At 39.4% G+C, this 14800-nt stretch overlaps 1 protein-coding gene across 4 annotated transcripts in view; it reads left to right on the forward strand.

Moving 5' to 3' along the window:
* The window catches only part of Adgrg6 (adhesion G protein-coupled receptor G6), a 131158-nt gene that overhangs the window by 85804 nt on the left and 30554 nt on the right, over window positions 1-14800 (forward strand). For all 4 annotated transcript variants that reach the window (XM_048424972.3, XM_048424969.3, XM_048424971.3 and 1 more), the window contains 8 exons: window positions 1402-1487; window positions 3097-3149; window positions 4296-4358; window positions 7902-8044; window positions 10650-10764; window positions 11754-11809; window positions 12370-12580; window positions 13862-14033. In XM_048424972.3, the coding sequence (XP_048280929.3) occupies window positions 1402-1487; window positions 3097-3149; window positions 4296-4358; window positions 7902-8044; window positions 10650-10764; window positions 11754-11809; window positions 12370-12580; window positions 13862-14033 (899 nt within the window). The remainder of the gene's footprint in view (window positions 1-1401; window positions 1488-3096; window positions 3150-4295; window positions 4359-7901; window positions 8045-10649; window positions 10765-11753; window positions 11810-12369; window positions 12581-13861; window positions 14034-14800) is intronic.

Below are 14800 nucleotides of genomic sequence, written 5' to 3' on the forward strand. Positions count from 1 at the left end.
GTGCTCCATCTAGTGGTAGCTTTTAGAAACACTCCAAGCCTGCCTGACTGTTCAGGGCCCAGGATACTGGGACATTGCAACTTAAATTTCCTCTAAGCACTCACAGCAGGTCCGTGATTTCATGTGAGAAATCCTGTTGCGTAGGATTTTTTAAAAAATAGAGTTATTGTCATCTCTTTTACATGTGTCTAAATAGTTTCCACTCAGAACATGTTTTGAAGAAATAGAAAATTCAAGATTATTAAAACAATAGGAGTTTTAGACACTGAAATGACTTGTCTGTATAAACTAAGTCTTTGAACTTATTTTTGCATATTTGCATATATGATAAAGATAGAAATTCCTACTATTTCACATGGGATTTACAGAACTAGGATTTGCATTTTTGGTATAGCTGGGACTATCCAGAGACATGCTTTTTTATATAGTTTAGCACTGCCTCCCCAAAATTTGCATTGACTGTACTCCTTAGCATTGTTTAATTATATATTTCTAAATATTTCATTTTTTTACTTAAGGTTTACCAAAAAGTATGTGTAAATATGCCTGACACTAATAGATTTCTGTTTTCCCCACCACTTTAACTTCAATTTTAAAAGGGTGTTTTTGTTGTTGTTGGTTACTTTGAGTCATGTCCCATGTGACACACAGTTAACTCCTGTGTAGCACCCAGTTACTCATACAAAACCTTTCTGGTGAATTCATTCATGAGAACAAAAAGAATCAACTACTTTAAAGAGCCACTAAGACGAAAAACAGAACCTTCTTTTCGAATATGGCTTTCTCTATAAAGCCCATTAAACCACTTAAAATTCTGCCTGTAAATATTAGACTTCCTCCTCTCTATTTTGGTAAAGGGGCTATACTTAGAAACTTAAACGAGAAAAGTTTGGTCAGATTTTACCCAATACTTCAGGAAGTGAGTGCTTCTCTGCGGAGAAGCAAAGCAAGGAGGGGGAAAGGAACACTGAAGAGGAGGCATGGGTGTGCCTGTTTCAATCTTGCTGAGAGATTCAAATCACTTAGTGTTTCACATTCCCGAACTACCATTTTTAACCACAAACAAAAAGTGTATTTTCTTTGAACTAAAACCAAACTTCATATGGAAAACTCACTTTATCATCTTTAGGTACCAGGAATCTATAGAATTAAAAACTAGCTTGCAAGTATTACAATGGTCATAGCCAAGGGATGATTTAGAAGCAATGAAAATATCTTTGAGTAAACTAATCAATAGCTCCTTCTAAGGAGTTGTAAGTGTAATTTTAACATCAAAATTATCCCCAAACACCCTGTGCCTGTGTGTTTAAACGTATGCAAAATGATGTGGTTATGAATTTGCATTGTTTGTTCCAAGGGTAAAAAAAATAATTAAATTTTAATCCTATTTCCAATGTGCAGACGGAATAATGTATAGAATATCTGTTGTGATTCACAACGACCTTAATCATCCTGAAGTAAAAGTACAGAGCAAGGTAGCAGAGTGGGTAAGTGAACTAATTCCCTTGATTTTGGCTTTAAAACTTCAGCTTCTTTATAGATGGTAAAGATAAAGAATGAAACCATAGACTCTATTATTGCACAAATAATGCTCATTATAACTATATGAATAGGATGCCATAGAAGCGGTCCAGTGGCTAACAGTGAGTATTGCTCTTGAAGACCATGCAGCTTCAGTTCTCAGCATCCACATCTGGTGGCTCACAACTACCTGCAACTCCAACTTTTATTTTAAAAATAAAATTAAAAAGTATATGGCTAGACAGAAACAAGGCTTTCTGTTTATGTACATGAAGAGAGAGTCTCCTTGGATTGAAACAGGAATTATGTGCTCAGTGATGAGAAAGGAAGAAAGCTGTGGAGAAAGGATGCCTTTCTGCAACCCATTTTCTTTCCACACTGTTTTATTGTTTTTATGAGCACAATGATTTATAAATATGAAATTATTTCTTTGCATTCTCAAGCCATGGCTGGTATTACTAATCATGAAATGAGCACTAACTGGTGGGCTTGCATTAGATAGGGTGCATTTTACATTTACATCTTGTCCTGTGCAATTTTTCTCCCAACGTCATTGTCATCAGAGGCTAAAATTCATTAGCTCCTTTTCATTTGTGAGGCAGGTTCCCAAAGAGGATGTTTGAAAACATCACGACCCAACGCCCGTTACTGGGATCATCTGACCGGAAAACTCAAAATCTGACAGATCTCTTGAGTATTTGAGTTAGGGATGATAAACTCGGAAGTCCATGCAAATATTCCAAATCTGGGAAAATAATCAGAAATCTGAAATACTTTGGCTCCAAGTACCAAACTTAGAGAAAGCATACACAACCTAAGAACACAGAAAATGGTTGTCATTATTTTGCCATTTTTTTAAAAATTTGTATTGCATTTTCGTAATGTTTACAACAAGACTAAAGATGTATATAAAATATGGCTAAATAAGCCTTGGGAGATGCTTAAAGGTAGCAGGATTTCTTGTGGTTACACATAGAAATTTGCTGTTCATACTGTGATAACTTTTAACCACTTTGGCATACTCCAAAGATGTATTTTTAAAGATGTATTTTTCTACTTATACTTTTTCTTATCACTGATGTTCTTATAAGATGGCAATTGCAACAAAATATGTCCAGTTGCATCTCAGTACTTATTAAGTGTATCCTAAAGAAAGTGTTTATTGGGGGATTGGTAGACTGTTAGCTAGAGAGGAAATGACAGTGTTTCACACCACAGCACCTTGGGTTCCAGTGTGAGATCTGCTGGTGACTAACAGATGGTCCTGAAAAAGATACTTCATCTCTCCAGACTCTAGTTCTTCATAAATAAGAGCGTGGAGTTTGTGTGGAAATGTAGTATCTTCTGCAGTGACTAATGTACTGATGAAAAGATGTGGCATTCATTACTTCCTTGGCTTCTCTGGCCCAACAACCAACCCTTCCTTTATCTTTCACCCTTGCGGTTCTACAGCATTTTCCCAGGGTCTTTTCTTTCCCAATGACAGCTCATGTTTTGGAAGGGAGACAACCTTGACTCAGAAAAGAATGTTTTTAAGCATTACTGAAACTCATCCTTTCCCGTTGTGTCTTCCAGCTCAATTCAACCCTCCAGAACTGGAACTACACTGTTTATGTTGTTAATATAAGGTAACTGCAATGATTATCTGAGAAATAGAAATGTTTAATTTACTGCTCCTTCTTGGATTGTATCTGAGCCCCTGTGTGATTGAGTCTATGTGCATAACTGAATCAATATAATATGTGTTCTAATGTAAAAAAATTACAAGAAGGTAATCATAGTCAGAAATTGTTTGGCTTTCCTTAAAAGATCACAGTAAGGGTGCTTTAGGTATGTCACCATGATGTGGGATTCCCCTCTGTATACTGTGAATATGTTTTATTACCATTGGTTAATAAACAAGCTACTTTGGCCTACGGCAGAGCAGAATATAGGTTGTTTGAAAAACTAAACTGGATGCAGGGAGAAAGAAGGCAGAGTCAAGCAGATGCCATGTAGCCGCCCAAGAAGCAAGATATGCGGTAACAAGCTACAAGCCTCATGGTCAATTATAAAATAATAGAGATGGAATAATTTAAGATGTAAGAACTATCTAGAAATATACCTGAGTCATTGGTCAAACTGTGGTAATTAATATAGTTTTGTGTGATTATTTGGGTCTGGTTGCCCAGAAAATGAACGCACAGTCTCTGTTTCTATCGTCACATTTTAGAGATCACTTTCTCTACAAAACAAAATATCAACAGTCTTTTTGCAACCTTTTTTTTCAAAATTAGCTTTTATTACTTTTTTAACTTAAAATTTTTACTAAATAATGCCCACACAGGCTCCTGAGATCATGCTTTTGTAATTTCATACTTAAATATCAGAGATGTAATGGTCCAAGAAAGACATCAAGTTATCATAAGTCCAGGAGGTAACTCACTTAACAAACACAATCAGGTTCCTTTTCAGAGTGTCTTAGGGTTTGTGGTCTACTAATATGCACTGTGGATCTTCGCAAGAGCACAGATGCAGTCATCCAGTTCTGCTGACTGGGAACCGCAGAACACAGAGTTGGGAAGATGGTCTTAGAATATCCATTCTGACTGCTTCTTTCACCTTCCCCAGTTTTGCTATAGAGGACTGGACATAACGGATGAGAAACTGATCATGGATACATGTGTATGTCTGTGACTGGACACAATGAATGGGATTGAGAGTTGATACATATGTCTGTCTTTGACCTGATGCACTGGATGAGCTTCATAACAAACACGTGTCTGTCTTTACAGTATTCAAAACACAGGCGAGGACAGGATTAAAGTCAAGCGAGATACCCTGGATGATGACAAAAGGTAACCCAGAGGAGACCTGGAAAGTGTAGTGTTTTTTTCTCCTGCTCATTGATTTGGCTGTCTGGAAAAAAGGTGAAGCATGGTCAGAGAAAAGTCTTTGAGTTGCCTAGGACGTTCACATTATTTCTTCAGCATGAATGCACATCACATTTTTCTCATATCTGAAACAGAGAGAGAGAGAGTAAGTGCGGTTGAAATGTAAGTCTAAGAAAAGTCCTTGAGAAGCAGAGCACTTGAGAGGGGTGGGTGAGCAGGGCTAGATTTCTGTGACTTCAAAATCCATCATCCCTTATTCAAAATCCGAAAAAGACCTCCAAAGGGAAGAGTTTAGAGCAAGCGGTAAAGCGCAGTGGAGTATTGATAGCACGTGCCTAGGATGTGCTAGGTCCTGGGTTCCAGCCACAAAACTGCCTTCCACCCAGCCCTGTTGTGAGTAAGGTCATAATTGCATGTTATAGCATATAAAAATATAAAGAATATGAGCCAAATATTTTTAGTATATACAATTATATCTAGTTTTTTAAAGTCTCCATTTTTAAATTTGTATCAGGATCATGACTTGACTCATAGGTGATTAGTGACTATGTCCAGCATGCACAGCCAGTTGGCATATAAGGATCAGATTTTCAAAATGCTACAAAATGAAAAACCATTAAATCCTTGAGTGAAAAACAAATACTTGTTTTAGGATTGTATGTTGTATCCCCATAGAATTATAACAAATCACTGGCAAGGATAATAGTCTTAGAAACCTTGCTAGGCTTTAATTTACTGACTTGATATTATGAAAATGTAGCCACTGGGCAATGAAATGGTCCAGTGAGCAAAGGTATTTGCTGCCAAGTCTGCTGACCTGAGTTTGATCCCCAGTACCTACATGGTGGAAAGAGAAAACTGAATGGGACAGCTTGTCCTCTGACTTCCACAGGTGCTCTATGGAACACACAACACAACACATGTACACCACATACACACACACACACACACACACACACACACACAAGCACACTCCAAAATATAATTAAAGATTTTTTTTTATAAAACTGAAAGCACAGTCTTGATGTATTGCTACTATGAGAAGATACACATAAAATTGTATTTGAGAGTTGACCCGAGATCTTTATTAATTTCCCTTTCTATTTAATATTGGAAATAAAGAAAACAAATGTTTTGAACTATCAACTTGTCATTTCTACAGAAACTCAATAAATGGGATCACACTGTTTGGTTAGGGGAGGTTTTTATTCTGGCATCATTTATTTCCCTTTAAGATCTGAAAACAGAGAAACATATTTTAGGATAGCAAATGACAAGGCTGTTCTCATGCTAAGAAAATATCCCTTTCCCACATCTACTACTACATTCTGTTGAGACTGCAATAGTGGATCCAGCAGCGGCTAGAATCCTCTGCGGGTACTTTTCATAGCATTTGGGACAAGAATGGCTTGAAGTGAGAACAGTAGTGCCCGTGGGACTTGAGCATCCCAGCAGCTTACTCAGGAGGCTATTCTATTACTGATGGCACTAAAATCAGGCACAGTTGGCATATGCCAGTCTCTCAGACCTCTTGTTTGAAAGACATTTAAATAAATAAAATCTCAGTTTCCTGGTCTGTCAAACCAGTGAATAATGTCACTGAAAAATATAGGGAGAATAAACCAATCTAGCTCGTGGGAAAATCCACTTTCTTCGTTTTCCTTTGTTATAAATTCTCAGCATTGTCCTTTTTTTTTTTATAGCTTCCCTCACTTTTGAAAAACCTATTCTGTCTACTCTTATGTTTACTGGCAAGGTTTTGTAGCCTCTCTTGTAGTTTTCCCTCACACCACAATCTACTAGTTTCTCATTCATTCTCTCCCCCCCCCCCCCCCGCCCCGAACTCTCCATTTCAATTCAGACTTGCAGCTTAAGCAGCTGATAATGCTGCTGTACTTCGCTGCCTAGACAGGCAGGGAACCTGAAACCACAGAGGGACTGACTTCAACAAATGATGAATGGCCGACGGCCACAAGAGATAGACCTTGGCCAATGTGGAACCATAGAGTAGTTTCTGTCTTCAGATGGGAAAGAAAAATAACAATGATAAGGCTTGTGAAAATGCAGACTCCTTGAATGGTTGAGTCTGTGTATTGACTACACCCACAGAACATTGTGATGATGCTGTCCTGGACACGGCTAGGGATGTTCAGGAACCATGCTGGCTCTGCTTTTCTCCCAACGGTCACTGAATCAGAGGACATCTCATCATATGCCGTTTAGAAAAATGGTCCAAGGGTCCACCACATGTTGGGATCTATACTTGCCTCATCTGAAAATATGGCTGATGTACGGGTGCGGATCACTTTAGATGTAAAATGTTTCCAGAGTCAAAGAGGAGAAGAGTACACTTTGTCCTTGAGTTGACTTACCAGCTAAGTAGGCAAAATCCAGCTATGTAACCTAACCTTAAGTAAAAAATATTTAACCTGTTCCTTGTTTGTTATGACCAGAAATGTGCTATGTCTGTATTTACTTCCATTATTTATTTATTTATTTATTTATTAAAAAATTTCACCTCCTCCCCTCCTCCCATTTTCCTCCCACTCCTCCCTCCCCTTCCCCCTCCCTCTAAGAACAGTCAGGGTTCCCTGCCCTGTGGGTAGTCCAAGGTCCTCCCCACTCCATCCAGGTCTTACTTCTCTTCTTACTGACTAAATTTTATCAATAGAGTGTGCTGTCCTCTAGACATTGAGGGTACATGCCTCCTCTTTTGCACGTGACTATCAACCCATCTGGATAATACTGTGATGTCTGCTGTACTCTTCACTCCTCCTCAGAATAAAGAGGAAAAACGCATGCAACACTCTCATACAAAGGAGCAAAAAAAAAAAAATCTCCTTTACCTGACAAAATGGCAGTATGTCCTTCTGCCTTCAGATTTTACCATGGATAAGAGCTGCGAGCATGGCTTAGCTGTATGTTTGGACAGTGGTCTTAAAATCTGTGCTTCCCATAAAGAAATTTTCAAGGCTACACTTTCTAAAACCATTTTATTAGCCAAACTGGGTACATTTTGAGTATTTATTTTACAAATTTTCACCATACAAAGAACTTGGAAAAACTCCATCTGCGAGACATACACCATATTTGTAAACAATGACACACCCCTGGTTCAAGAGTCCAATATGCAATTCAACAATTTTCTTTGACATTTTAAGTTTTGCCTATAAGTAAACAAAATAGAATTAACTATACTATGTCCCCTTTTGGTGGATGTTAAAAGTATTATTATATGGCATATGAACTGTTGATACTACTTAAATATTTTTGAAAAATGTGGTGTGTTATGAAAAAATTCTAAAGAATTGTGTTGTAAAAAATCTATTCCAGATGAGGCAGACTGAACATTATAATCTGTACCACAGAGAAAGAAAGGCCAAGATTTCTTAGTTCATCTTTTCAGTCTTAATAGCTCCTGGCATCCAGGTTCTGTTTCTCCCAGGCAAAAACGAGCAGTCAGAAAGCAACCCCGGGAACAATAGTTCTCTCTGACATCTTTTCTAGGCTGGTGCTGTGGGCTCTTCTAGTCTACAATGCTACCAATAATCCCAACCTGGATGAAGCAAAGATCGAAGAGAAGATTAAATCCAACAATGCATCGCTAGGTGAAGGCCTGTGGCTCCATGAAGTCAATGTGAATAAGCTGGGTACGTGAGTTCAGTATGTGTGATTCACACATTCAGAGTTAAGCATGCAACAGCCCAAACAGTCTTGTTTGTTTACTTGTCTGTGATGGAATTTTAGTGATGGAATTAGTTTTATCAGAGATTGTTAAAAAAAATATGTAACATTGAATAAAAATCAGCTCAACACCTCTAAATCTAAGGGATGAAGGAGGAAGGCAGTTTGTATTTATCCTTTCTCATCCCAAAAGGAGCAAAGTTCTGGAATAACCTTGACCATCATTGGCTTCCACTTACAGGATTTAAAAAAATGCATATATCTATCTACAAGAACTCTCATGAAATAACTCATGAGAGAAGATCTTTATTATAAAGCATCTCTTCCTATTGTACTCTTTGCCCGTTAATGATGCCATTGCCTTCACAGCAATAAGCCAGGGATCTTGAAGTGATAATCAGTTCTCAGCAACACACCTTTCATGTCCTAAGCTCTCAGGAGATGTATGGCACAGCTTGTACTTTCCCAAGCTCCTATACTCTTTCATAGCTAGATAGTGTGCACACCGTCTACTATATCTGCCCACTCACCTTCACCTACATATCTTTAATGATAGCCACACAGCCACCTCTTCTTTAAGGGCTTTTCTGACATCATCATACATAATACACATCTCCATTGTTGAGCCTCTGCTTCACGTTGCTCAGATACCTTGTAATTCATATATCTTGGAAGACTGTCATCTTTCTGTGGAGTTGTTTGCACTCCTGTGTGAGTTTTCTTTAAGTATCTCGATCTTTAGCATGAGATGGCATCTTATTTTTTTTAATGCTTAGCCTCCCGCACTCAAATACTTGTTGAATGAATCAATGAATGCATGAATCTTAATGGAGATATTTGAAGCATGGTTAATAAAAACTCAGAGAAAGAAACTGGGGTTTAACCTGGAGATCTGAAAAGCAAAGTGGTGAGCCACTGACTTACCTCAACCTCATGGTCAGGGGCCTGTTTTACTCTCAGATTTTCAGGAAAGCTTTATTAAAATACAACCGAAATGCCACTACAGGTATTTTTACAAGCAAATGTCTAAAACTCCATACAAATGAAAGTATTTGCTCTGGTGCTATTTTTCGGTATAAAGTTAGAGTCTGAGTAGGGACTTCAGCAGGAATTGGGACAAAAGATTTTTCTGTTTTGCCTCCACTACATTAAAGAAGCTGAAGTGGGAATGTGGGTGCTCTTCGCCCGCTAGAGCATGCAAACAAACAAGACCACATCCAAATGTGGTGAACCCCCACTTCTGTGAGCGCCTGCTCATCTCTGTCTACTGTGTCACCTTGCAGAGCTAGAGAGACCCTCAGAGGGGTGGATAAGCATTGAGAAGCCACATTGGTGCCGATCCCTACTAAACTGTATCTGGGGCTTTGCAACAGTATTCGCTTCCTCACAAACAGGGCTTCTACAGAGGGGAGCAGGAGCTCTCCTTTCATAGACAAGCAGTCGCTACAAAGAAGCAGGGACAAGTGGCGATCATGATCTCACCACACAACCCTGAAGGACCAACCCCATGTGCCCTAAAAGGCTAGAAAGTCTTAGGACAGCCATCTGGGCAAACATGGATACTTAATTTATACCAGTTATTTGCTACTGTTTTATGTTGTTTCTCTAGAAGTGACTCTGTGAAGAAAGGGTCGTGGCACTTGGAAACGAAAACTTAGAACCTCCTAGATTCAAAGGGGAGATTGGAAAAGTCATTGGAATTTTCACCCGGGGCCTACGGGTCCTCAGAAGGACCATATTTTTCAGTGCTTTCGCTGCTCTTTCACAGTCAGAAAGTTTTAGGTCGGTGTTGCTGTGTTGCTATGGCTTTGACATTTTCAAGCAGCAAAATCTGAATCGTTTTTGTCATTCCAATCAACTAGCTAGAGTGTTTTCACATGAAAAGTGGAGCGGTTTGAGAGTGAGAGCAGAAAACAAGACAGCTAAGGCTGGCGAGGGGAACCTCCCTGCTTCCCTTTTCTAGTAAGCTTGTGGAGACCATGGGAACCATGGGAACAGCTAGGCTGGGCGGTGGTGGCGCACGCCTCTAACCCCAGCGCTCGGGAGGAAGAGGCAGGTGGATCTCTGTGAGTTCGAAGCCAGCCTGGTCTACAAGAGCTAGTTCTAGGACAGGCTCCAAAGCTACAGAGAAACCTTGTGTCGGGGGAGGGGAGGGAAGAACCGCTAGAAAATATTCCATAAAATGTGCTTACAACTCAGCAGTGAAGCTATTCATTCATGGGCCCCCTCCCCTGTTTTAGACATATTTTGAAATTTTCAGGTGTTTTCTCAGTTCCCATCGTGTTTCCTCTCTGAATAAAACTCATTTACTGATACCTTAACGGTTTACGTGAATGAGCACATATATTTCCTTATTACATTTCGTCCTTTTATCATAAGATGGCTTTGTAAGATGTAATAATTTTTATCTGAAATATATGTTTACTTTTCCTAATTTTAAAAAATTCTAAATATAAAACACTGGCATTTTAGTAGTATCTGTAATAGTCACTGGATTCCCAGGGCTGTCATTGGTTTTCATCCTATACTTTTAACTTCAGAAAATTAATACTGACTCTTACTTTTTCCTAGGTATGTGTAGTGCCGAGGAGGATCCAGAGGGCTTTAGCTGGCCAACCATCTCTTCACTCTCTTCCTTCCAACAACCATGCCCGAACAAGCCTGGCTCTTACATAACACGGACATGGTAATTTTGTCATTGACTTGCCAGCTCCATGCCCAAGCTTTCTCTGTCTGTCAAAGTGGTACTCATTCCCCGAGCTGATTTAAGAAGTTGGGCAGCAGTCACACACTCATAGGTGGATAGAGATGAGGAAAGAACAACCCATGTGGCTGTTTTCCTCTGAGCTGTGAGCTAATTGAACTCTCTCCAAGAAAAGACCGAGGAAGTTGGAAACCAAACTACGGCTCCAGAGCAGAGGAGATTGTGGCCACCTTGGTCTCAGAACAGGCACCTGACCCCCAGAACTTTTTGCTAATGTGGGGAAGAGAGAATTGGCAAAGGGGAATAAGGACAGAACCAGGTTGGGCAGCCTGTTGACATAGACTGCCAAGACACAGGATTTCCCTACATATCTAATAAGCCATCGATGAGAGACAGTTGGAGGGGTCCGCCAAGGCTCCCTGCATGTCTAGTTCTCCACCCGCTGCCTTGGGCCCAGCTAGTTCTTTGGGAAGGAATTCAGGAACAGAAAGTGCCTAAGTGTGAGTCCTCCACATCAAGGGCTGTCTTTGACACTTGGTGGGGAGGCGAGACAAGTGCTGGAAGATTTATGAACTCAAGTTTGAAATGTGGCCCTACCTCTTCCTGGCTCAAGTTCTTGGGAAAATTCCTTGGCTTCTCTAAAATGCACTTCCTCCTTCAAAAACGTGGATTGAAATCTGCTTTCCAGAGTTATGTGAAATTGAAATGTGAGTTTTCCAGTAAAGTCCTTAAGGCAGCACTTGACAGTGTGCGCGAGGTCAGGACGCAGGATGTAGGCGGGGCTTCCCTTCAAGGGTGCAAGTTCTGACTGATCCAATGGGGATTTCTATCCTCATTTTTAGTATTCTTTTAAAAGGGAATATAGCTAGATATCGAGGCAAATCCCGAAACTTATGAACTGCTTTTGTTAATTGTAGTTTCATTGGTGCCATATACTTAAATGTTATTTTGTTGTCCGGGAATTATTACAGCCTTTCTAATGCAACATCAACCTTCTGGAGCCCCATTGACGCCTCCAATTGCTCAAGTGAGTGCCATTTGTCCTCCATTTCCCAAAACAAAGTGTAATGACCTCATCACCATCATCAAGGTTTTCATTCTCTGTAGGCATGATGTTCTGCTATGTGATATTACTATAATTTTCAAACTCAGGCAAATGAATCTTTTACATATTTTAGGTAGAAAGTATACTTTTCCGCATTTTAAATTTCGGTCATTTTCATAAACTATGGAAATAAAAATGGTAAGGAAATTATTCAGATGATGAAAAGTAGTATGCAAGTTGCTACTTCTATCCATAGTTTTCATATTTCTGTATTTTTATGTCAAATTTTCATATTTCTGCATTATTTTTAAGTAGGAAACATGTACTTAGTGGTTTTCAAGAGAACACCAAACCCTTTGAATTATTTGTATCATATTTAAAAAATCTGTCACACTATGTAAGGAAACATTGCCTTACAAAGATGGGGGTGGGGTGGGGAATCATACTTGTTATAGTTGTATAATAGATACTCACACTGTCTGTTCCCAGAAATGTCTAAAACACCCAGGCAAACTTTGTGTTATTTCTTTCCCTCCTTTTAGGACAACCAAATCAAAAGGCCAAGGCTATTTTAGATTTAACTGGTGATGGGCAGAACCTATCCTCAGCCAATATTAGCAACATTGTAGAAGAGGTCAAAAGAATAGTGAGTGAAGAAGAAAATATTGATATAACGCTCGGCTCCACTCTAATGAATATATTTTCTAATATCCTAAGCAGTTCGGATAGTGATTTGCTTGAGTCGTCTTCTGAGTAAGTATAACTAAGAGTTAAGCTCCATCCGTGTGTCTTGAGAGCATTGCTCCCTCTCTGAATGCTTTGTGCCCAGACTCCATGATTCACAACTCGAGAAGATGCATGGGTATTTCCCAAGGTCATTTACAAAGTAAACTTTAAAGTTGTCTAATTATTTCAAAAACATAGTTTACAAAGCTATTAGAGTTTTCATCCGGCTGCATATAAAATAACTCGGCCACTTGTGAATCGACACAAAGTTCTACACATTGTCACAGCTATTTGAGCTTCTAAAATGAACACATCCAGCTGGGTGTGAAGGTGAAAGCTTTTAATCCCAGCACTCGGAGGCAGAGGCAGGCAGAACTCTGAGATGGAGCCAATTAGGTCTACAAAGCGAGTACTAGGATAGCCAGGGTACTGTGTACAGAGAAACTCTGCCTTGAAAAATAAAAGAAAACAAAACAAAACAAAAATGCCTAGGGTATTTAGGAGTACATTACTTTATATTTTATTATTCCACTTGACAGTAGAGTCTTTAATTTCTTATATTTCCTTGTTTGATTTTTAAAAATTAAATCATGCTTTTTTATTTCTATATTGTCTTTATTGAGCTCTATATTTTTTCTCCGCTTCCCTTGTTCCTTTCTTTAAATAATATTTCTTTGATAAAATATGTTTGTTAAACACATTCTCTAGGTTATTTTTATCTCTATCACATTATCTACAAACACCTTTTGAAGCATAAATCTAATTAATCTTAGCAATTAAAACCATGAGTCAGGTATCAGGGTTCAAACCTGAAGTATCAGAGAAGCAGGGGAGCAGCCACCAGTTGCCTTCCACCTCTTCAGCTTCTCGGTCCAAAAGGGCTGAGATCCTGTCTCTGCTCCACCTTATCACATCCTGTCTCCTCTCTGGACACATCTCCAGACCTCTCTGGTTAACTAGTGGCTGGGTCCGCCCTCTGACTCCAAGCAAACTTTATTTGTTAGAACACAGACAAAATACCACACAACAACCTTTACAGTATCTTCTGTTTTCTCAAACAATGTTAGTGGCAAACAAAACCTCTGACGACTTCGCTGCTGATTTGCTTAAGAGCGTGCAGTTTCTGAAGATACATCAGTTACTTTGATTCTGTGTTCCAGCTGAGAGTCCTGGGGTTTGGGGGATGGTGTTGTGGCCATATGTGCTAAGATCAGAGGACTTAAAGATAATTTTTATTAGTATTTTGTCATGGGGAAAGTACCTAAAACACAGTGTAATTTAACAATGATGCCATTTTCATTTCTTTAGAGCTTTAAAAACAATTGATGAGCTAGCCTTCAAAATCGACCTGAATAGCACACCACACGTGAATATCGCAACACAGAATTTGGCTCTTGGAGTATCATCCCTGATGCCAGGGACGGATACACCTTCAAATTTTAGCATCGGTCTTCCAAGCAATAATGAATCCTATTTCCAGGTAATAAACCCATGTTTATTTTCCTTTTGCCTAACTAAAGACACAGAGAACAGCCTTACTGGTTCTTTTATATTAGATTCCTCAAGGAAGTCTTGATCCAAGAGATGGTAGACAGACCTGAACACTGACATCAGCATTTACGGAAAGAGCAGAAGTACAGAGGGCATAGGATCGATAGCCCATAGAATGGATGGTGCCTTCTAAAAGAGGGGAGGTAGAGCGAAATGTTAGCTCATGGGTAGAGATCACCATATCGGAAGATAAGTCTTACTAAAGGACTTTGGTTTTGAAGAGATGAGGGAGAAGCTGTCTCCTTGCCACTGCTTGTACAAATGAACTTTAGTGCCGCAGGGAAGATGTGCTAAGAGCAATTCTGGGCCTTGCCTTCAGAGCCTCTAAGATGATGTTCTGTGTAGGGCCCTGACATGTCCAGCTTAATCAAGGGCTCAGTTGTTACTGACACTGCTGATCTATGGATCATGTAATGCAGCTCCACAATGCAGAGAGTTGGCAATGGCAGGTGACAGACAAGGCTGAACAAGTCATCTGGGACTCTACTAACCGTCTGGGATATGTTACAGTCACAGTTCATCCAGTAATTTGCAAGTTTCTACTGTTCAGGCACTGTTAGCAAGCAGAGCAAACACAATGACTACAGTACCATCCTTGACCTGGGTGGGGGGCATTAAGGAATTTTTTATATTTAAACAGTGTAAGCTCCATTAGTCCCTGGTTCGTACTAAGTACAGGAAGTATTTATAGCGTGA

The sequence above is a fragment of the Myodes glareolus genome, chromosome 1 (genome assembly GCF_982192425.1).
Source record: "Myodes glareolus chromosome 1, mMyoGla1.1, whole genome shotgun sequence".
In the NCBI taxonomy this organism is placed as follows: Eukaryota; Metazoa; Chordata; class Mammalia; order Rodentia; family Cricetidae; genus Myodes; species Myodes glareolus.